Source organism: Ictidomys tridecemlineatus, chromosome 5 (assembly GCF_052094955.1).
Source record: "Ictidomys tridecemlineatus isolate mIctTri1 chromosome 5, mIctTri1.hap1, whole genome shotgun sequence".
Taxonomy (NCBI): domain Eukaryota; kingdom Metazoa; phylum Chordata; class Mammalia; order Rodentia; family Sciuridae; genus Ictidomys; species Ictidomys tridecemlineatus.
This window is the reverse complement of record NC_135481.1, coordinates 46,267,305-46,290,398: the sequence shown is the minus strand read 5'-3', so window position 1 is coordinate 46,290,398 and position 23,094 is coordinate 46,267,305. Positions and strand designations below refer to the sequence as shown.

Genomic DNA, 23,094 nt, shown 5'->3' with positions numbered 1-23,094 from the left:
TTATCAATGCAGGTAGTTAGGAAGATTTGTAGGTCTATGAAATCAGACTCAAATTAACTCAGGACAAATTTGCAACTCTTGTGATCATTATTATTAGACACTTTCATACAACCCTTCCTTTAAAGCCTCCAGCTTTACTTACTATTAGTAAGAATAACAAAAGTGTATATTTTAAGTTACATCAAAAAAAAAAAAACATTGTTTTTCCTTTTAAGTATCCTTTTATGTCTGTGGTTTTAGGCTATACTCTCCTGGCAGGTGTTTAAGACCAAGTTAGTCAAAACTGACCTTGTTTCTATCTACTCTTAAGAGTTACCTGAGATTCCTCAGAGATCATTCTTGGGGATATGTGCAAAGTCTTCTGGCTCCTTTAGCTTTTCTCTATCAGTGATGCCACCCGCCCGGATGGGTCAGGGTCTGGCTGACAATATGTAGCTTCTCTTGAAAGCATCAGGGACATTTTCATCTCCAATGACTCTCCTCTTTGCAGAATGTACACTGACTGGCTTCCTGTTCTCTATGGTCCTCTCATCTTCCTGATCAGCAGATCAGGAGAATCATCAGAGTTGCAGGACCCAGAAAGGAGTCTCATCATTCTTTGGGTCCTAGATGATATTAGAGAGTAAGGGCCAAAATTTTGGCTGTTTTTTGCTTGGCCCTTTTACTTCCTTGACTTTGGTCTCCAAGTTTTTGGTTTTAAACACCCAGCAAGTCAGTTTCACCAGTCTTAAGGAGGAAGTAAGAGGTTATAACTTCAGTATCTATAATTTTATAGTTATACCCTTTATTTAACTGGGGTCGGTATTAGTACTGGCAGTCAGCATTATATACTATCTGTCCTGTAAGTCATAGCTTATTGTCTCAAATTAACACAGATTGTTGTTTATTCAAAGCAGTACCTCTGCAAAACACTAACAAGGAACATTATAAAGTTTATAAGGAAAATACAAAATGAAATTAGCATAGCAAAAACATATTTGGTTTGTATAATAGCTATTAACAAAGAAAAATGATTTTTATAATCTTGAACCTTTGGTTATATTATATCCTCTGTCTGAGATCACAGTAATCTTTACAGTAAAATCAATCTTTTAAATACAACTTTAGATGAACTGAAGTCTAGCCTGTTTTGGAGCCATTTTAACATGAAGTAAGGTGTCGGAGACCAGCTCCAACAGGGGGTCTCAGGAGACGAACGGATGGTGAGGAGTCGGCGAAAGAGGGGGTGGAGAAACAACACAGACACCAAAGTGAAGGTGTTGATCCCAATCTTTACTTGTGAAGTTGATCATATATACTTTTAATTTTGGCAGGCTTACAGTACTTTGTGGTTACAAAACAGGAATCATTATTCAAACAAAACAAAATATTACATAGCTACAATTAGAATAGAAGAATGTATCTTGGCTTATGCATAAGCAAGCATTTGTACTTTCAGTTCGCGTTTTGCTTTAAGCAGTTTCTGCTTAGTTAACTTTTAATAATAGTTACAAATGTCCCAAACTATTGGCCTATACCTTGACTATTCTTTCTTGACTTACTGACTGGAACTGGTGCCATGGTTACGGCAAGGGGTTGACTTGTTATTACTTTTAATCAAACAAAAGTAAGAGCACAAACCATTGTGCACAGGAACAAGAACAAGTTGCCCAGTACTAAGCACTAATCTATCTTCTTTTTTTTTTTTTTTTTTTTTTGAGAGAGTGAGAGAGAGGGGGACAGAGAGAGAGAGAGAGAGAGAATTTTAACATTTATTTATTTTTTCTTAGTTCTCGGCGGACACAACATCTTTGTTGGTATGTGGTGCTGCTGAGGATCGAACCCGGGCCGCACGCATGCTAGGCGAGCGCGCTACCGCTTGAGCCACCTCCCCAGCCCCCTATCTTCTTAACATTAATTTTTCTTCTCTAGATTTTAATTTAATTTCTTAAAAACTTCCTTGACAGGAATACAGGGAGTTTTTCTGTAGACATTAACAATTTACACTCCACAGCTGAATCATTGCATTTAGAGCAAACAGATCTATGCTTTAGAAGTAGTTACATTAATTGGGAAAGTCATGATTTTTCCTTTATACTTAATGGTCATATGAGAAATCAAAACTATACTTATTAAAGGAATACAAAAACAAATCAGCCCATTCCCAGAAACATACTGCGCTCCTCCAGAGGATGGATGCCTTGCTCCATCCACCTCAGTAGGGCCTTGCCATTGCCTGAGTCAGGGGAGGGGCGCAGCAGTAAGGTATGTAAGGATAGCAGGATGCCAGAAAAAGGGGTTAAAAAGATTTAAATCTTTTAAACCTTGTGTTGGCACTCCTAGCACTATAGGCCCCAAGCAGCTATAGGTCTTTTTACTGTGGGTCAAGAAGAACACTATAGTCCTAAGCTGGGGATGAGGGCGTAAAACCTGGAAACGCAGCCTATGCTATAGAAAAGTGGCCAAAGAGAACCTGGTCTTTGTCCTGCCTTCCAGCCCCTTTTGCCCATGGAGGATGGAAGCTACTGGACACAAATGATGTGGCAGTAGATTCCAACACTGTTAGTTTATTACCTGGAGACAGGAGTAGTCTCCCCTCTTATGATCAGACAGGACATCCCATTTGGCAGCAGATACATTGCTGGGGCAAAGCAATTCTTGCTATAACAGTATCTCAACAACCTGGAAAGGAAAGTGGGAAGGCCAAGTTGCTGCAGTCTGGCTGGGCACAATTCACAAGCCACTTGTCAAGCAGAAACAAACTTTATTTTTAGAACACACACACACACACACACACACACACACACACCACACCACACGAGCTCTTCAGGAATTCCCTCAGAGCCCAACTGCCACTACCGGTTTCCAGCAAGCCTCTCAACCCCCCACTCCTCCTGCTCTTGAGGCCGATTGGCTGGGTCACATGGGCAGAGCCAAAAGAGTCCTCCAATGAGCAGCTCCATGGTCTGAAAGGGCAGGGAAACAGCCCAATGAGCATCATCACAGAGGAGCCAATCAGCTGGAAGTTTGCTGGGCCACCTCAGCTGTGGCTCTCAACATCTCCCCCTCCCTGTTTAATTAAACAACAAGCATGTGGCTTATGGACTGTGCCTGCCTTAGGTTATCCAATACTACATATGATCCTTACCCGTCATTGGATGAGCTGACCTCAAGGCATCAGCCTCCTGTCTTAGGTTGGTACCATTGCAATTGGATCTTACCCATCATTGACTACCAGTCCAGCATACAGCCACACCTGTGGATAGGCCTTTGTACCAATGGGGAGGTGAGGTTCCTTGCTTCACCTCTGTTGGCCCCCAAATTTTAGCTGAACGACCATCACAAGCAGAAGGGAGGAGGATATACCAAGCCAATTCACGGCTCCTTTTGGAAAAATTGTACCACCGATGACACCATCTGTCGCGACCCCTCGCCAGCAAAGGAAACACGACACAGGATTCTTCTTTCAGCAGTTTACTCAGGACCTTTGAATCATGATAAGAAAACAGGAACAAGCAAGAAAAGAGCGCGAGCAGCCGGTCTGCCCTAACTTAAGTACCCAGCCTCGCCAATGAACTAGCACCACGTGGAGAAGTCTAATAGGTGCAGCGCAGCGGAAGCAGGCCAGAGCCCAGCCCCACAGCCTTACAAGGAGTTGTTTACTTCTAACAACTCAAACTGCTAAGTCATCAGAAGCAGGAGGCCAGCGCCATTTTCAAGGTGCGGTCGCCGGCTCCCAACAACCATCAGCAAAAATACCCTGGCACTACCACAAGTAGCTGCACCAACAGATAGTTCACAATGCATACAAGTGATACATAGTTGAGGCAAGTTCTGCAAGCAGTTCAGTGATAGCTATTGCAGAAGCTGTAGTTTGGTTTTATCTTTGGCTTCACCGGCACTGGGATGAAGATAGGAATTCTGGCAATGATGGCTAAAGAAAAAATTATGTAACATTCCAGTAGGCACTAAAAGAAAGCAATTTTCTGAACAATTTACATTATCCTGAACAGAATTATTAAATATAATGAAAAGGAAAGGTGAAAGTAAACAAACAGATCTGTTAAACTCCTTTTTTGTTCACATATTAAAACAATCCTCAACAGCTGTTTACCAATTTAAATTAAATCATTTAAATCACGTGAATAAGAAAAAAATATTTGGATCCATTTTTTCATGAGCACACGTCATATATGATTTATGGACATACACACATACAAACATACAACACAAAACACAAGTGTGCACACATAATATAATACATACAACACATAACATAATAGTAAAGGCCTTGTAACTTTTTACAGGTGAAATCTCCATTGCAATGTTTAATAACTCCATAGTCAAAAAATAGAACTGATCAGCAAAACATTAAACTAGGTCTGTATGAGCTCAAAAACAAAATAGAACTTCATGATGTGGGAAAGGGCAATAATAAATAAATAAATAATAAATAAATTTTAAAATATCCTGGTTTAATTAGCCTCCAGGTGTGGGAGAACCACTGTCACAAATATAAGAATAGCCAAACTGGAGTTCTGGATATCAGCTGTTATGGATTTGAGCCAAATCATCTTCTTTTTGGTCTGTAGAAATTGCTTTAGTTAGTCACTCAGGAATCCAAATCTGCTGCTGTTCTCCCTGTGGAAACACACAAACAGACCTCCGACTTCAGACAATCACTGGGTCAGGACCTTAGTTAATCTCTCTGGAATCCAAATCTGCTGTTGTTCTCCCTGTGGAAACACACAAATAGACCCCCAACTCCAGACAATTACTGGGTCAGGACCTTTCCATTGTCCTGTTAGAATATCCTTCCAAAGTACCTTAGGCTTATGTACATTTTTTGGACACATATGCCTTTCCGCAGCACTAAGCCCTGATGAATCCAAATTTTAAAAGTTTAGAGTAAAAAGGGTTATTTTAAGTTTATCTTTGGGGGATATATACCCCTTCCCAATTCCCTCTTTTTGCTTTAATAAGTACATTTTAATAGTTTGATGAGCTCTTTCAACTATGCCTGGTCCCTATGGATTGTATGAGATTCCTGTTATATGAGTAATGACAAATGATGAGCAAAATTGTTTAAAGAGGTAGAAGTATAACCAGGGGCATTATCTGTTTTCAACTGTTTTGGAAGACCCAAAGTGGCAAAATTTTGTAAGCAACGAGCTATAATATCTTTAGTTTTTTCTCCGGCATGAAGGGAGCCCATCAAAAATCCGGAAGAAGTATCAACTGTAACATGCAAATATTTTAATTTTCCAAATTCTGGCAAGTGTGTGACATCCATCTGCTAAATATGGTTAGGTATCAGTCCTCTAGGAGTGACTCCAAGATTAACTTGTGGTAAAAAGGTCACACAATTTTGACATTGTTTTATTATTTGTCTAGCTTGTTCCTTAGTTATTTAAAATGCTTTTATAAAGTATTAGCATTGACATGGAACCTTTTATGAAAATTTGTAGTTTCTTCTAGTGTAGAGAAAATATTTATGTCATGTGTAGTTTTATCTGCTAAATCATTGCCCAAACTAAGGGCTCCAGGCAATCCTGTATGTGCCCTGATATGTTCTATAAAGAATAGATTTTTTCTGTCCCAGATTAGACTTTGTATAGTGGAAAACAGTAGAGGAAGGGGAAATCCTACCAGCATCTTCAAGGGATACTATAGCATTAACTATATACTGACTATGGTAAAATAAATTAAATACAGAATCTTTAAACATCACAAAAGCTTGTAACACTGCATTAAGCTCTACCTTTTGAGCTGATTGTCTGGGTACTAAAAATGTAAAAGTTTGATCAGGGGTAACTACTGCTGCTGTACCATTATTTGACCCATCAGTGAATATATTTGGAGCATTCATGATAGGTGTTTTTCTTGTCATTTTTGGAAAAATTACAGATTGCGAAGACCAAAAAGACAACAAAGGATTAGATGGTAAGTGGTTATCAAATGAAACATTAGATTTACACATGATTATTGCCCAAGTATTTAACTCATTAGCTAACTCATCAATTTGATCCATAGTATATGGAGTAATAATTTTATTGGGAGAAATTCCAAACACTCCCTTTGCTGCTTTTATTCCTTTGAGTATTAATTGTCCTATAGCCTCAGGATACCTAGTAAGAATAGTGTTAGGAGAATAAGATAAATGTATCCACAATAATGGAGCTTCTTGCCAAAATACTCCTGTAGGAATATTTTTTGTTGGGAGTACAATAAATAATAAAGGCAAACATATCAATTCTATCCAAATGCATATTTTCCATATATGTTTCAATAATTTTTAATGCCTTTCTTGCTTCAGGCGTTAACATCCGGGGTGAATTTGGATCTGATGGACCTTTTAAGATATCAAATAAAGGTCCCAACTCTCCTGTTGGTATGCCTAGATACGGCCTTATCCAATTTATGTCTCCTAATAACTTTTGAAAGTTGTTAAGTGATTTGAGTTGATCTACTCGTATTTGAATTTTTGGTGGACGGACCATGGTTGAGGAAAATAGAACTCCTAAATATTTAATTGGAAAATTTAATTGTACTTTATCTATTACTATGTCTAGATTATAATTTTTTAATAAATTTGTAAGTGTGGCATAACATTCTAGCAATGTGTTTTTATCTTTGTGTGCTAATAATACATCATCCATATAGCGAAATATTTGTAGTTCAGGATTTTGATTTCTAAGTGGCTGGATTACTTTATTAACATAAATTTGACACATAGTTGGGCTGTTAGCCATCCCTTGAGGGAGTACTTTCCATTCATGTCTCTGATCAAGACCTTCATGAATCAGTGCAGGAATAGTAAATGCAAAACATGGACTATCCTCAGGATGAATTGAAATTGAAAAAAAAACCTTTAATATCTATAACTAAAACATACCAGGTTTTTGGCAAAGCAGACAATTGAGGAATACCTGATTGAGCAGGTCCCATAATAACCATCTCATTATTAATGGCTCTTAAATCTTGCAATAATCTCCATTTACTAGATTTCTTTTTGATGACAAAAATGGGAGTATTATGGGGAGATACAGAAGGTTGTATATGTCCTTCCGCTAATTGTTGTTTGACCAGGTCGTGGGCTGCTTGTATCTTTTCTTTAGTCAGGGGCCATACTGAGGAACCCATACTGGTCTTTCTGATTTCCAAGTAATTTTTATTGTCTCAGTGACCCCTCCTGAAAATCCAATCCATGTCTGTCTGTTTCTTGATCTATTTGTATTGGTACTGCTATACCTTGTTCTTGTTCTTCTAATCTTTTTCCATTTCTAAAACCTTGTCTAGCCATAATAGTAGACACATTTGAATTGATGTTATTTGTTAATGTTAGTCCTAATTGATCTAGGACATCTCATCCCCATAAATTTATAGGAAGATGATCCAATACATATGGCTGTATAGTTCCTTTACATCCTTCAGGATCCTTCCAATCTAATACCATTGCATTTCTATGGGGATTAGTCACCACTCCTAGGCCTCAAAGCGTTTGAGTGGCTTGTTGTAACGGCCAATGTTTTGGCCATTCTTGATGAGAGATGATGCTAGGGTCTGCACCTGTATCCAGTAGCCCATTAAATTCATGTCCTTGAATATTTCGTTTTAGCATGGGGCAAGAATCTAAATTTACAGAAAGCATAGCCCAACCTACACCTGTGGAGCATAATCCCCTGGAACTTCTTTCTACAGTATGACTGGAAAATTTATCATGTAGGCTGGGTATTATTAATAACTGTGCTATTCTATCTCTTGGTGAAATTACTGATATACCCCTTAGAGAACTGGCTATAATTTTTATTTCACCTTCATAATCTGGATAAATTGCCCCAGGTCTTATCATAAGTCCTTTTAGAGTAGAAGAACTGCGTCCCAATAATAAGCCGACTGTTCCTTTGGGAAGAGGCCCTTTTACCCCTGTAGGAATGATTTGAACTCCCATCTCTGAAGTTAGTACTGCTCTGGCGGAGGTGTAGATGTCCAATCCTGTGCTTCCTCTGGTTTGTCTAGTGAGGGATCTAATGGATAATGTGTCCTTGGCACTACCCTGATGGTGTTGCTGGGTTCCTCCAGTGCCCCATATATTTGTGGTCGTGGGCCCTGGAGCATTGGGCCCCCCTGTCCATTTTTTGGCAATGGAGCCCGATGCCTTTCTCCATGATATCGTGGGTAAACACCTGGTCCTTGTCTTTTTTTATAACAGAGTACCCTCTATGGTGGTTTCAGAATGGCATTCTCCAATGTCTCCCTCTACAGCATCATGGGCAAATACACGGTATTCTACTCCTTTGATACCTAGTTTTGTTAAACCCTCCTTCTATGGGGCAATTCCTTTTAAAATGTCTTGTTTGTTCACATTTGTAGCATGTTTTTGGCCTGGCATCTAAAGCCTATTGTACTGCAGCTGCTAAGATTTGCCCTTGTTCATTAATGTCACTACATAATTTAATATATATGTTTAAATCTTCATGTTTGCATGGTCTAATGACCTCTTTGCACCAACGATTTGCTTGCTCATAAGCCAGTTGTTTTATTAATGGCATTGCTTGTTCTGTGTTCCCAAAAACTCTGGTAGCTGTTTGAATAAGCCTATCTACAAATTCAGCATAAGGTTCATTAGCTCCTTGTATTACCTTAGATAATTGACCTTGTAAACCTCCATGTCCTTGTAAAGTCTTCCATGCCCTAACCGTATCTACAGTAATTTGTATGTATACGCCAGGATCATATGCAATTTGTTGCTGATGATCCTCATAAGGTCCCTTTCCTAACAACATATCTAGATTTCTCTGAGGATAACCAGCTGCTGCATTTCGCCTAGCCAACTCCTTGCAAAATTCCTCATTGGCAACCCTCCATAACAGGTATTGTCCTCCATTTAGCATAGCTTTACACATATTAGCCCAATCTGCTGGCGTCATGTTCAAGTTGGTAATGGATTCAACCATGCTTACAGTGAAGGGTACTCGAGGACCATAGGTTGTTACAGCCTCTTTTAGCTGCTTCACTTTTTTGAAATTTAAAGCATGGTGAATTCGCTGCCCTCCTGCCTCAAATACAGGGCATGTTAATATTTGAGATCCTGTCTCAGGATCCCAACTATCAACTGCGGGGGTTGAGGGCCTCCCAGCATATGGAGGTGGCGCTGTTTGTTGGACACTTATGCCCTCTGGTGATAGAAAGGTGTTAGTAGCAGTCTCCTGTAGAGGTGGCGCTGTTGGTTGGACACTTACACCCTCTGGTGATAGAAAGTTGTTAGTAGCAGTCTCCTGTTGTAACTTTTCCCCTGATGGCTTTTTCTGCTCTAAACTTTCTTCCTCTGTCTGACTAGCTCGAGAGACCTTCTCTTTTACTTGAATCTTTTCCTCTGTCTGACTAACTTGAGAGACCTTCTCTTTTACTTGAATCAATATGTCTTCTCCTTCCTCTACCATTGTCTGAACTGAAGGCTTTGGACTAAGCAAACAAGATATGAACGTCTACAATGGCAATGTGCCAACTGACAGAGTCCCTGGGCTTTTCTTTTCTATTCTTTTTAAATCTTCACCATGATGGTTCCATTATGATATATTTAACAACTCCTCCTTAAAAAGCCATGGGCTACATTTTTGTATTGTATCAACGTATGCCCTGACTGCTCTTGATTTTACTAGGATGCCTCCTTCCTCTAACAATTTACTTAACACTCTTTCGGTTTGTTTTTTACTAATTTCTGATCCCATATTTCTACTATAAAGATAACACAACCCAACAAGGTAACACCAAACAAAACCAAACAGAATGAAACAAAAATGGAACAAAAATTCATTATATCAGCCTTTCTATTCTCCTGAAATGTCCATCCATCCTTTCTCCCTATATGTTCCTCAGATGCAAATAGTTTTTCCTCAGATGTGAGCAGTTTTTCTTCCATCTCACCCATCTCCAGTGACAGGCAACTTAAAACAAAAGCGAAACAAAATGAAAGAAGAATCTTAAAATGGCTACCCATTCTTGCTCTGCCCTCAGGGGCAAGCAGTTTACCTTATCACTTACCTTCAGTCATTCCCCGTGCGGGCCACCAAATGCCACAGACTGGCTAGGCACAATTCATGAGCCACTTGTCAAGCAGAAACAAACTTTATTTTTAGAACACACACACACACACACACACACACACACACACACACACACGCCACACCACACTAGCTCTTCAGGAATTCCCTCAGAGCCCAACTGCCACCACCGGCTTCCAGCGAGCCTCTCAACCCCCCACTCCTCCTGCTCTTGAGACCGATTGGCTGGGTCACGTGGCCAGAGCCAAAAGAGTCCCCCAATGAGCAGCTCCGCGGTCTGAAAGGGCGGGGAAACAGCCTAATGAGCATCACCGCAGAGGAGCCAATCAGCTGGAAGTTTGCTGGGGCCAATTCAGGTGTGGCTCTCAACACCAAGTCCAAGGCACAACCTGTAAAGGATAGTGGCAAGGCCAAGGCCAAGGCAGTGTCTGGCTCACAAAGAGCTGGACTTCAGTTTTCTATAGGCCACATCCACAGACAGTTGAGACTCACACCACAAGCCAAAGAAGGATGGATGTCACTGCTGCCAAGTACAGTGATGTACATATGAATATCCAGCAAGTAAAGCCTTTAAGCATCTCAAAGAAAAGCATCACTCCACATCACTTGCAGCTTGAAATCTGTGGTGATGAAGACTTGAATTCTCTTATCAAAGCTTCCATTATTGGGGGTAGTGTGATACCTCACAACTACAAGTCTCTGGACAGAAGGGACAGCAGAAAACTACTTGCATGGTTGGTTACAAATCTCTTCCTCCAAGTCCTTTTCTTATAACTGGAACAGAAGATAACAATGGGGATATGTGGAATTTTTTAAAAGAATTACAAGGAAAGACATAGACAATTACTGTAGACATGCTAAAAGAAATATTTTTATGCTCTTAGATTCAAAGTTTGATAAAGTACATTTTTCATGTTGTGACAGTTGTGTATTGATTGGAAGTTTCTCCCATAGTTTTATAGAAAAATGGAATTGATAAACCATTTTTTACAAAATTAATTGCCTCAAAATAAAAGAAAATAAATAAAAAGGGCTGGGGATGTGGCTCAGAGGTTAAGTCATCCCTGGCTTCAATCCCCAGTTTAAAAAAAAAAAATTAAAGTCTTAAAACTGTTCTGTTTATGATGCTTTAGAAATATTCTGCTCAGCTTTTGAAATTTTTTAAAAATCAAATTTTAATTATAGTAATTTGTATGTAATTATAATTACTCTTTGGATTTGGGTCCTAAACTTAATAACATCATTAAAAATTGTTAAATTTTGTTAAAATATTAAAGGTATACTGGATGCCATAGTGCACACCTGTAATCCTAGTGGCTTGGGAGGCTGAGGCAAGAGGATTACAAGTTCAAAGCCAGCCTCAGCAATTTAGTGAGGCCTTAAGCATCTTCATGAGACCTTGTCTCTAAATAAAAAATAAAAAGGGCTGGGGATGTGGTTCAGTGGTTAAATGCCCCTGGGTTCAATCCTGGGTGCAAAAATAAAAACAAAAAATAAAAAGATTAAAAGTATAAAAATCAAATGTTTAACCACGCATCTATGAATTGCCTAAATTGAAAAAATAAAATTATAAAAGTCGTGGAACTACCTTGGAAAACACAGAAGATAACAGAAACCTGGCCTTACTTAAATAGTAGGTAAAAGATGCCGGGGGTGCTGGGGTTATGGTACAGTGGTAGAGTGCTTGCCTAGCATGTGTGAGGCACTGGGTTCGATTCTCAGCACCACATATAAATAAATAAATAAAATTTAAAAAAAGATGCCAGGTATGGTGGTACTCAGGAGGCTGATGACAAGAGGAACACAAGATTGAGGCCAGCCTGCTGAATTTACAAAGAACCTGTCTCAAAATAAAAGAATTTTTTTAAAAAGGGTTGGGGATGTAGCTCAGAGGTAAAACACCCCTGGGTAAAACATAGTACTAAAATAATAAATAAAGGACTTAAAAGAGACTTATGATTCCAATTATATAAGAAATTTAGTGAGGCCTTATCTTCAAATAAAAAATAAAAGGAGGGATGGATATTTGACTCAGTGTTTGAGCACTCCTGGGAATTCACTCCCTAGTAACAAAATAAAACCCTGGCCCTATAGAGGTACTTGATTATGTTCATTGAATCCTCTCATCTTCTTTCTCCCACCCCTTTGTTAGGTTAGCAAAAATCTAAATAAACTTTCTAGCTTCACTTGGGTTTGTTTTGTTTTGGTACCAGGGATTTGAACCTAGGCATATTTAAACACTGAGCCACATTCCCAGCCCTTTTTCATTTTTTTATTTTGAGACATGGTCTTGCTAAGTTGTTTATGGCCTCACTAAATTGCTGAAGCTGATTTCAAACTTGTTATCCTCCTGCTTCAGCCTCCCATGTCACTGGGATTGAAGCAGGCCAGAGACCCCCCCACCCAGAAGACCCTTATCATAATTAAGCAGAACCCCCCACATGCTATATTTGTGGCATGTAAATTCCTCTTCTTATCAGAGAGCATTTTGCACAGGATATCAGCTATCAGTAAAAATCTGCAGAAGGCATTGTGGTTTGTAGCTTCCTCTCTGTTTATAAATGCCAGGTTTGCAGGAAAAAACTTGTGAAATTCCTGTCTGTCCAGAGGATGAAATGAAATGAGCTTGTCATATGAACGTCTTAGCCCTCCCCCCACTGAGTGTAAAGTTCAAAGACTTTTTTTTTTTAAATGGTACTCTTTTAGTCAAGGCATGACATACACATAAAATTTGAGGCTATTTTACAATTATTCTTTGAATACTTTCAATCTGAATATAATATGAAGTACACAATGATTTTAGGTTTACTCAGCAAGTTCTTTGGACATTGTTTAAATAAGTGATATTTAAATAAGCAGCACAACACTGGAACTCAATCTTAAATGATAGTACCAAAAAAAAAAAATCCTATAAAACTCATTTGTCTAGAATTTGTAAAATTGTTTCTGTTTCCAAGCATAATTAAATTGTGATTATTTTCTCAAAGTCTTCCAGTTTGTCAACATACTTGCTTTCTTGGCTACATATTGGTCAGAAATTAACAAGAAAAGTCTTATTTCCTTTCACCTGGCAAAGATGTAGAACCGGATTAACCAAACCCTTTTTATCAGCTGGACTGCCCTCTAATGGACTATGTAAGGTATTCAGCTAAGAGGTCAATGCGACTTGGTTTGACAAGGTAATTCAACAGAAAAAACATAAACCTCTTATACCCCTGACGTTTCCTTGAATGAGTTAAAAAGTAACGGAAAAACCTATTAGTAAATTAATTTTTCCATGAAAGAAATCAGCAGAGTACTAGTTCTATAAGTAAACAATTTCAATCATTTTGAAAACTGGTAATGAAAGTTCATGTAGTTTCAATCTTCTCAATCTTGGAGGCAGATCTGAAACAATGGTCGTAATAGGCAGGAGTAACAGGCATACTGTGATGTCAATCTTTTATGAAGACTTGTGTATTAACACAAATCATATTTTTGTTAGTCTATTCACTCTACAGAGGTTTTCTTATGTATGAATATGAGTTACAGTAGACACATGCTGAGTAGTTGATATCTGTTAAGTCTCGTCACAGCATAAGAACTTTATGGAGCTTTTTCCTCTGTGAAAACATCATCTTGAGTAGCAAGCTGTTTTTCTCTGTGGCTCATCCCCAGGCCTGAGATTTGCAGTAATGTAGGACCAGTTTACCATCACTGCCAAAACACTCATAGAGGGTCCCGACTTCCTGGTCTGGGGAAGGAGCAAAGGACTGATTCACATAAATAAACAACTGTTCCGAGGCCACAAGTTTAAGGAACTTCTTGATGAAGTCAATGAGTCCTTGGATGGTTCGGGTTCGCTCTACAGCCCACTTCTTTGTTTTCATTATAGGGGTGTCTCCCACAGCCTTCAGTAGGATGTCAATTTTTTTCTTGGTGTCGCCTGAAGGCTCCTCTGTCCCCGGTGAGACTGCAGCAGAAGATGGGGGCTCTGGAGTGGCTGTTTCTGGGGAGACATCCATAAGTCCTTCACCGCTGGCAGCAGCAGTTGAAGGGAGTTGCAACACCGACTCAGGCTCCTCCGCCATATTGCACGGTGGAAAGAGAGAGCGGAAGTGGCCTCAAAGACTTTTTATACTCATTGTCAGAGGAAGAATTCTTAAGTGAGAACTACCTCTGAATCCTGCAGTCAATAAACTTGCTTCCTGAAAATTCCTCAGGTGTCCAGCCTCTTCTGTCCTACTTCATTTGGTGACCCAGATGGTACAGTGGAGGCAAAGATGGCTTTTCTGCCTCTCTTGTCTCCAGATATGGCTTCCCCAGGACATTGGAGGACAACACTTCTCAGTGCACCACAGGATACTCTGTGCCTGTAGGTGAGGTGACTCACAGGTCACCCCAGAGCTGCTGCCCTGGAGCACAGTGGGACCCACCCATAAGGAACAGGAACCAGGACTAGAGAACTTGGAGCACCCGCTAAACTGAGGAGGTAGATCAAAGGATCTTTAGACAAAAGTGTCCTTTTAGACAAAAGGTGGTAGCACCACTTGTCTTCCCCATAGAGGCCTAAGTAGGTAGGAAAGAGGCTTCATCAACCTCTGAGGATTCTGAGTAAGCTTCATAGAAACTGAGCCAAAAAGGACCCAGGGAGTCACCCAAGCAGTTCTGGGTCAGTGACTCCATTTTTGGTAGTGAAATTTTTGGGATTTGGATGGTATAGAAATTTTGCTCTGACTATGTCTGTGTAAAAGTGTGTGAATGAGACAGAGGGAAGGGTTCCCATGGGAAAGGTTCCCACCCAACACAAGGGCCAAAGCAAATCCGGATTCCTAGTCCACGATTCTGTGATGCCTCATACAATGTGGCAGAAGTCCACCAACCAACATCTAGGTGGAAGCTCCAGATCAAGGGTTGATACCAACCTGCAAGGCTAAGAGGACCCTAAGTCCCCACAAGGGAAATAGCTAGAGACAAAGTGAGTCCTGTCCTAAGTGTGCAATACCAATGCAGGGTAGAACATGAGAGGCACACAAAGGAAACTGAGTCTTTTGAAATGTATGTTATAAAACTTTAAGAAAGGTTTTAATAGCAACTATGTGAAATTCACTCCACAAAGTGTTAAGGGAGATTTTAAAGTTAACTGTGGGCTAAAGCTCACTCCACAAAGGTTATATACTTTGCAAATTAGAATGGCCAGTCTTGAGGTGGAAGGCCAACAAAAGGACCTTTAGACAAAAGTGTCCTTGGTGAGGACCTTTTAAATTGTCAGAACCCCTAGGCCTCTAGACCAATTTTCTAATACTGATTGTTGGAAAGAGAGTATAGAAATAGCCTCCTTGGTTGAGAGCCTGTCTGGAAGGATAATCCAAGACTATAGTAGCCTCTAAGACTCAATTAATGGAAACTAAACAGAGAAAACCTGACAAAGGAAACAGGTGGAGACAGCAAACTGTCCCCTCAGCCTCCTTGTCCCCAGAGGAAACAAATGGTGACCCCTTGACACTGGCTACTCCTTCCTCCTCAATGCTCTCAGTGCCAAAGTCTTCCCCAGAGCCAGACAGTCCTCCACCCTCCAAGACCAAGGCAGAAAACTTGTCCCAAGACCACAACCCAGATGAGAGTTCTCCTGATTCCCCTATGAGAGAAAGGGGCCCTGCCTATGATGACCAGGAAGGAAACATCTGAGGGGAAAAAATGTAGTTTTGTATGCCAGCCTTTCACCACCATTGATCTCTTGAACTGAAAACTCATACTCCCTTCTACAAAGAGAAGCCCTGGGCAATGATTGATTTGGTATAATCCATTATCAAAACCCACCAGCCAAGCTGGATTGACAGAAAAATGCAGCTGGTGACATGAGCAGCTTTAAAGTGGCTAAAGGGAAATGCTCCAGACACACAAGGCAATATCCAGGCCTATGTCAAGGCCAATGCCCCAACACAGATGCAGGGTGGGACCCCAACAAAGATGAAGATCTAAAGATAAAGATATATCAAGAGACCCTCAAAGGCAGCCTAAAAGAAGGGGAAAGGAGAGCCCTAAACATGAACAAGCTTTCATAAATACTCCAAAAGCCCAATGAAAGCCCCAGTCAGTGCTATGAATAACTATGTGACCCTCCCTTCCCTTTGATTCTGAGACACCAAATAACCAGCAAGTAAAACAAGCCCAGAGAGACATTCACCAAGAGCTCCAAAAACTAGAGAATTTTGCTGGACCTTGCTAAAAAGAATGCCAGTGAGCTGATTGAAGTGGCCACCACAGTTTTCATCAACAGAGACCAAGAGGCTCAACGAGAGGCAGGCCAAAAAGAGATGGTCTCCTGTGGCTTCCCTCACTGTAAATCCAGAGGTCACCCAAAGCCGGGGGTGGGGGGGGGGATGGGGGGGTGGCCCCACCAGGATCAAAACAAATGTCAAAACTGGAGCTAAATACAGGGCCAACAGAAGGTCTGAATGAAGGAATCACCTAACCCAGGGACTAAGCTGAGACTAAACTGATGTGCCTACTTCCATCTAAAGGGCCAATGGAAGAAAGAATGCCCTTAACAATTGACCTGGACCAGGCTGCCACAGATCTTCAAAAACTCACCAACCATCTTTGGGACAGCCCTCACCTCTGACTTAAAAGTCTTTCCTGTAAGACATTGTGGGTGCATGTTGTTCCAATATGTAGATGATCCATTGCTGGCTGGAGAGGACTGCATGAAAGGGGCACAGCTGCTTCACACTCTCCTATGTAAGGCTGGATTACAAAGTTCCAAAGAAGAAAGCTCAGATCTGTCAAGAAAAAGTCAAGTACCTTGGTTTCTATCTGACTCAGGGACAGCAGCAGCGACAACTGTGCTTCAAAACTAAACAGGTTATCTGCTCAATTCTGGTCCCTTCAACCCACTGTCAGATCAGAGAGTTCTTGGGGACTGCTGGATTCTTTCATATGTGGATCCTCAACTTTTCAGTTTTGGAAAAACCTTTCTATGAAGCCACAAAGGGGGAGAACAGGATCCTCTGATGTGGGGGCTAGCACAGCAAAAGGCCTTTGAGGACATTAAACAAGCACTCACCAGTGCACCTGGACTAGGACTCCCTGACCTCACAAAGCCCTTCTTTCTGTATGTCCATGAATGGCTTAGAATAGCTGTAGGAGTCATGACTCAAATGCTGGGGACATGGCACCATCCAGTGGTCTATCTATCGAAACAGCTGGACTCTAGAGCCCAAATCTGGCCACTTTATTTACAGGCCCTTGCAGCCATGGCCCTTGCAGCCATCATCCTGCTGGTGTTGAAAGCTGATAAACTGGTTATGGAACAAGAATTGGCCATCAGAGTTCCTCATTTAATTTTGACATGTTAGAGTATAAAGGACAATATTGGCTGACTAATGAGAAGATGATCAGATACCAGGGCACATTATATGAAAATCCATTTATGTCCACATTAAAGTCATCTGAAATCTAAACCCAGCAACTCTGCTACCCATTGGGACTGGGCAAACTGATCACAACTCCATTGAGGTCATAAAGTGTTCTCCAGTAAACTGGACTTGAGAGCCCAGCCCCTCAAGGACCCTGATGTGGAGTACTTCACAGATGGAAGAAGTTTCATAAAGAATGGGGTTCATCTTGCTGGATATGCAGTGGTATATGCACTTTGGACTCCACCATTGAGACAAAGCCTCTGTCTCAGGGAACTTCAGCACAAAAGGCAGAATTTATTACTCTGACCGGAGCACTCCAATTGGCAGCAGAAATCTATGTAAATATCTATACAGACTGGAAGTATGCTTTCACCACCCCTCATGATCATAGAGCCTTATATAAAGAAAAGGGGCTAATTAACACAGGAGAAAAGGGCATAAAACATGGACAGAAAATTCTTAATCTTCTAAATGTAGTATGGGCACTATAAAAAATAAAAATAAAGTTGCAGTTATACATTCCCAGGGCCACCAAAAAGGGGGCTGTTGTCAAAGAAAAGACAGAAAAGCAAGGTTAGCTGCCTGCAAGAAACAGGAAGGAAATTTAGTCTCTGGCTTAAATGCTGTCCTCTGCCTGATCCTCTAACAGAACAGGAGCCAAAATATTCCTAACATGAAAGTAATTGGTTTAAGACTGAAAAAGGAAGGTATCTCCCAAGTGTATGGTGGAGATTTTCTGATGGCTGAATAGCCATCCCTGAGACTCTAGCCCCTGACTTTATTAAATAGACCGTTCCACAGAGGAATACACATTGGCTGAATGACGCTTGAGACTGTTCTGAGTCATCATTCCTCTGTCCCCAGTTCACAAGCATCTCCCAGGTGATCTATAAACAGTGCAAAGCTTGCCCACAACAACCCACGCCAGGAAACAAGGCTTCTACAAGGAATCCAAACTATAGGAGGAGCACCTTTTGAGAACTTTGAAATGGACCTTACTGCACTACCACGCTCATGGGGCTATAAATATCTTTTGGTTTTCATGTGTTTTTATTCCAGTTGGGTGGAAGCCTTTCCAACCCACACTAAAAAGGCTAAAGAGGTGACCAGGGTGCTCCTCTGGGAAATTATTCCCAGATATGACATTCCGATAACCATTGGCTCAGACAATGGGCCAGCTTTTGTGGCAGAGGTGATATAATTATTGGCCAAGAGTTTAAATATCAGATAGATAGATAGATAGGACTTTAGGTAAACTGTGTCAGGTAACTCACCTACATTGGGATTAAATCCTCCCTATTGCACTGTTAAAGATTAGATCCACTTCCATTAAGATGAAAGGATTCTCTCCCGGTGAGCTAATGTATGGAGGCCTCTCCCACTAATCAGGGGATTACAGGGAGATTTAAGGAAATTAACATTTAGATAACAGCTTCAGGCCTTAGGAAAACACTTACAGACTCTCAACTAATCGGTTGCCAGTAACTTTGAATGATTTGCTGTGGAATGATTTGCTGTGTGATGTTGTGACACACAGAGTATCCCAAAAACAATGTATAAAATCTCACTGAACAAAAGACCACTCCTTCAAGCTTGGAGATTCAGTCTGAGTCAAAGAATGGAATATTCAACCTTTGAAATCTCTTTGGAAGGGCCCTTTCACTGTTATTTTATCCAACCCAACTGCAGTAAAGGTAACAGAGATAGGTCCCTAGATTTATTATACCAGACCCAAGCCCACAGCCATGGACTAGGAGTATACTCCAGACCCTGCTGCACTCCTTAAGGTGACCATCCAGAGGAAGGAAACTCTGGAGAACCTCAAGAATCAGAAGGCCAACAGCTCTGCTTCAGTCACTCAGAGGCTGTCTGTGAGAAACTGATGTGACTCCATTTTTGAGAAACCAGTCTCTACCTCAGAGCAAAGCCTGTCCAAGGGTAGGTGTGTGGGGGGGTGACCCTTGTTCTTGGAAAAACCCACAGAGCACTCCTACATACATAGCCACCCTGCTGAGTTGTTTGTCTACAAATAACAGAAGAGATCTGCAGCGCCAGGTGTCAGTTACTAGATGAGGACCCATAGCAACCCCCTAGCAACCCCCTAACAACCACCAATCAGCATGACACAGGGAAAATACCTGGGATGCCAGATGACCCCCCCAGTAGTCTCTCGGTAATTCATAACATGTTAGGAAACCATGTAGTTTAGCACTTACACCCCTCAGGGCTTAAACCAATCAGTTCAAACGAATCCCCCTCTTGTACTAACCAATCACTTCTTCCCAACTTGTTCCCACCAGTGAATGTGCTAATCAATGTTAAGAGTTGTTTGATGGGGCTGGGGATGTGGCTCAAGCGGTAGCGCGCTCGCCTGGCATGCGTGCGGCCTGGGTTCGATCCTCAGCACCACATACCAACAAAGATGTTGTGTCCGCCGAGAACTAAAAAATAAATATTAAAAATTCTCTCTCTCTCTCTCCCCTCTCTCACTCTCTCTTTAAAAAAAAAAAAAAAAAAAGAGTTGTTTGATTTTCCTGTGGTGTGGATTGATTTGCTGTGTGATATTGTGACACGTAGAGTATCCCCCCAAAAATGTATAAAATCTCACTGAACAAAGAATCGGGACTCACTCCTTGGGACTGCTGCGTCGGAAATAGTTGTGAGTCCAGGCTCGAGTTTGCAATGTGATTGCATCGGATTCAGCTCCTGGAGGTCTATTGGGGTCCTACGAATCTGGCCTTACAGGGCCAAGGAAAAAAGGGTCCATTAGAAACTTAATCTAGGATGTCAAGAAACTTGGGGTGAAGATGACTGGCCACCCCAGAGGATTATTGCTACTTATAGTCCTGCTACCTGGACACAAGATGACAGTTGGGGCTATAAAACTCCTATTTACATGCTAAACAGGATTATTCACTTACAAACTGTACTGGAAATTATTACTAATCAAACTGCCACAACCTTTGATCTCCTAACCACATAACAGACCCAGATGTGTGTGGCTATCTATCGAAACCACATGACATTAGATTACCTACTGGCTAAAAAGAGTTGTTGTCTGATTTTTCTGAGGGGTTCAATGATTTGCTGTGTGATGTTGTGACACACAGAGTATCCCAAAAACAATGTATAAAATCTCACTGAACAAAGGACCGGGACTCACTTCTCAGGACCACTGCTTCGGAAACATCAGTTCAAATCAGGGGACTAAAAAAAAAAGGGAGGGGGGTGGATAGTAAAAAGTTCAACAATTCAGACTGTCACATTTCAAATAGATAATGAACAGGCAGTTAAAGACATAGCCATCAATATCAGAAAATTAGCACATGGGCCAGTTCAAATCTTGAAGCACATTAAAGCTTGGTATCCAACCTTACTGTTTGGAGGATGATTTTCAACTGTTGGTGAATTTAAAAGCTTAATTGGCATAGTAGGTATTCTGCTCTTGACCTGTTAATTGCTCCCATATTTGGCTCCCCTTTACATTAGAAATATTGGGTCTACTATAGAAGCAGCTGTTGAGAAAAAGACAACAACTAAGACTATGACATTATATAAAGCTTTAAGCCAAGAGGAGGATGATGATGATTTAAATAATTAATAACGATTATCAAAGGGGGAAATGAAGCAGGCCAAAGACCCCCCCACCCAGAAGACCCCTTACTATAATTGAGCAGAAAGCCCCCTACCATATTTGTGACATGAAATTTCCTCTTATCAGAGAGCTTTTTGCACAGGACATCAGCTATCAGTAAAAATCTGCAGAAGGCAGATTTGTAACTTTCTCTTTGTTTATAAATGCCAGAATTGCAGGAAAAACTTGTGAAATCCCTATCTGTCTAGAGGATGGAATGAAATGAGTTTGTCATATGAACTCATCCCCTCACCCCACCCCCACCCCACTCACCCCGCCCCCTGCCCGCAAAGTTCAAAGAATTTCTATACTTATTGTTCAGAGGAAGAATTCCTAGCAGGAGCCACTTCTGAACCCTGCAGTCAAGAAACCTGACTCCTGAAAATTCCTCAGGTGTCCAGCCTCTTCTGTCCTACTTCAGGATTATAGGTGTGTGCCATAAATGCCTAGCTTCACTTTTTTTTTTTTTTTTTTTTTTTTTTTTGGTGGTTCTGGGGATTGAACCCATGGCCTTATTCATGCAAGGCAAGCACTCTACCAACTGAGCTATATCCCCAACCCCTTCACTTGTTCTTTTATTTATTTATTTATTCTTGGTAGTTGTAGATGGACAGAATGCCTTTATTTTGTTTATTTTTCTGTGATGCTGAGGATCGAACCCAGTGCCTCATGCATGCTAGGCAATCATTCTACCACTGAGCTACATACAACCCTAGCCCCTTCACTTGTTCTTAAATGACTTCAAATCCCTAATTTGGGAGGTCACACAACTGGATAATACATAGCCTTTTCACTAGCTTTGCTGTAGGTAATATCTCTAACATGTGGGCTAACAGTAGCTTCAGGGATCTGAAGGCCACACTGATTCTTCATTTGGGCCTAACATGTCTGATGGGCAATTGGAACAGGATGAAAACACTTGGCATTTCTGTCTTCAAAGTGTGCCTCTCTCCTTCATTGCCTTAACTTTTGGGTCAGATTCTACTCAACTCTGCATGCAGATAAGAGATGAGCATTTAAGAGATGTTTTGTCCAAAACTATTATACAAGGCTAACTTGACCTAGACTTGCCAAGTCTTTCAGTCCCCTACCCCCATCCTTCAGGGCTAAAGATACCTTCCAGCTGCCATGACCTGAAACACTAGACCATGAAAGTAATGAAAAGAGATTGTTACCAAAAGCTCAGTCCTTGTCCCCAATGTCAGTCCAATAATGAGGACGTGGCTTTTGCGAGTGAAGGAGAAACACAGGAAACTGTCTGGTCCCAGAGGCTATAATTCTGCCCATCAGGGGGACAGGGGGCTTTTAAAGAGGTGATTCAAAGGCTACATTCCATGTGTTCTCTGTCCAGAGTTATAATTCACTTCTTGTTAATTTGGGAGATAGCAATTTCTGTGCCATTCCCAACACCTGAATTACTTCATTTCTGTGTTAGGTATATGCTCAAAGACAGATAACTCTTCCTAGGATGGGAAAGAAAGGTAATCCTGTTTACTCTGAGATTAGGGAGGGAGGAGATAGGGAGGAGCAGGAGAGGAAGAGAGGAAACATGTCCATTTTAAAAATAAATCACAGTTGATGCTGGAGTTGTAGCTCAGTGGTAGAGCGCTTACCTAGCACATGTGAGGCACTGGATTCTATCCTCAACACTACATAAAAATAAATAAAGGAATTGTGTCCATATACAAGTTTTAAAAACTTTTTTTTAAAAAAAGTTACAGTGGTAGAACAGCAAGAGCTATATTCAAAGCATAATGTAGACCACTGTTACAAGGCAGCACTCAAGTTCCCAGATGCTCTCCACCTAGTTTCAAAAAATACATGAATATTCCTCCCTTTTATTATTAGCCTATCCTCCCCATCTCATTATTCCTGTCATATACCTGTAACCCTTCAACCTCCCTGGAGTTGTGAAACTGATTTGTAAACAGAGTTCCCTCCTCACCATTCTTTGGCTACTGAATAAAGCCTTTCTTGAGCCTCCAAACCTGGGTAACTCCCAAACTTTATGCTAGTC

At 40.9% G+C, this 23,094-nt stretch overlaps 1 protein-coding gene across 1 annotated transcript; it reads right to left on the bottom strand.

Moving 5' to 3' along the window:
* Nucleotides 1-13,517: 13,517 nt before the first annotated feature.
* LOC101976670 (ubiquitin-like protein ATG12) lies at nt 13,518-14,128 on the bottom strand. Its single transcript, XM_005337148.5, has one exon. The coding sequence runs from the start codon at nt 14,111-14,113 to the stop codon at nt 13,691-13,693; it is 423 nt and encodes a 140-aa protein (XP_005337205.2). The 5' UTR covers nt 14,114-14,128; the 3' UTR covers nt 13,518-13,690.
* Between the last annotated feature and the right edge of the window lie 8,966 nt (nt 14,129-23,094).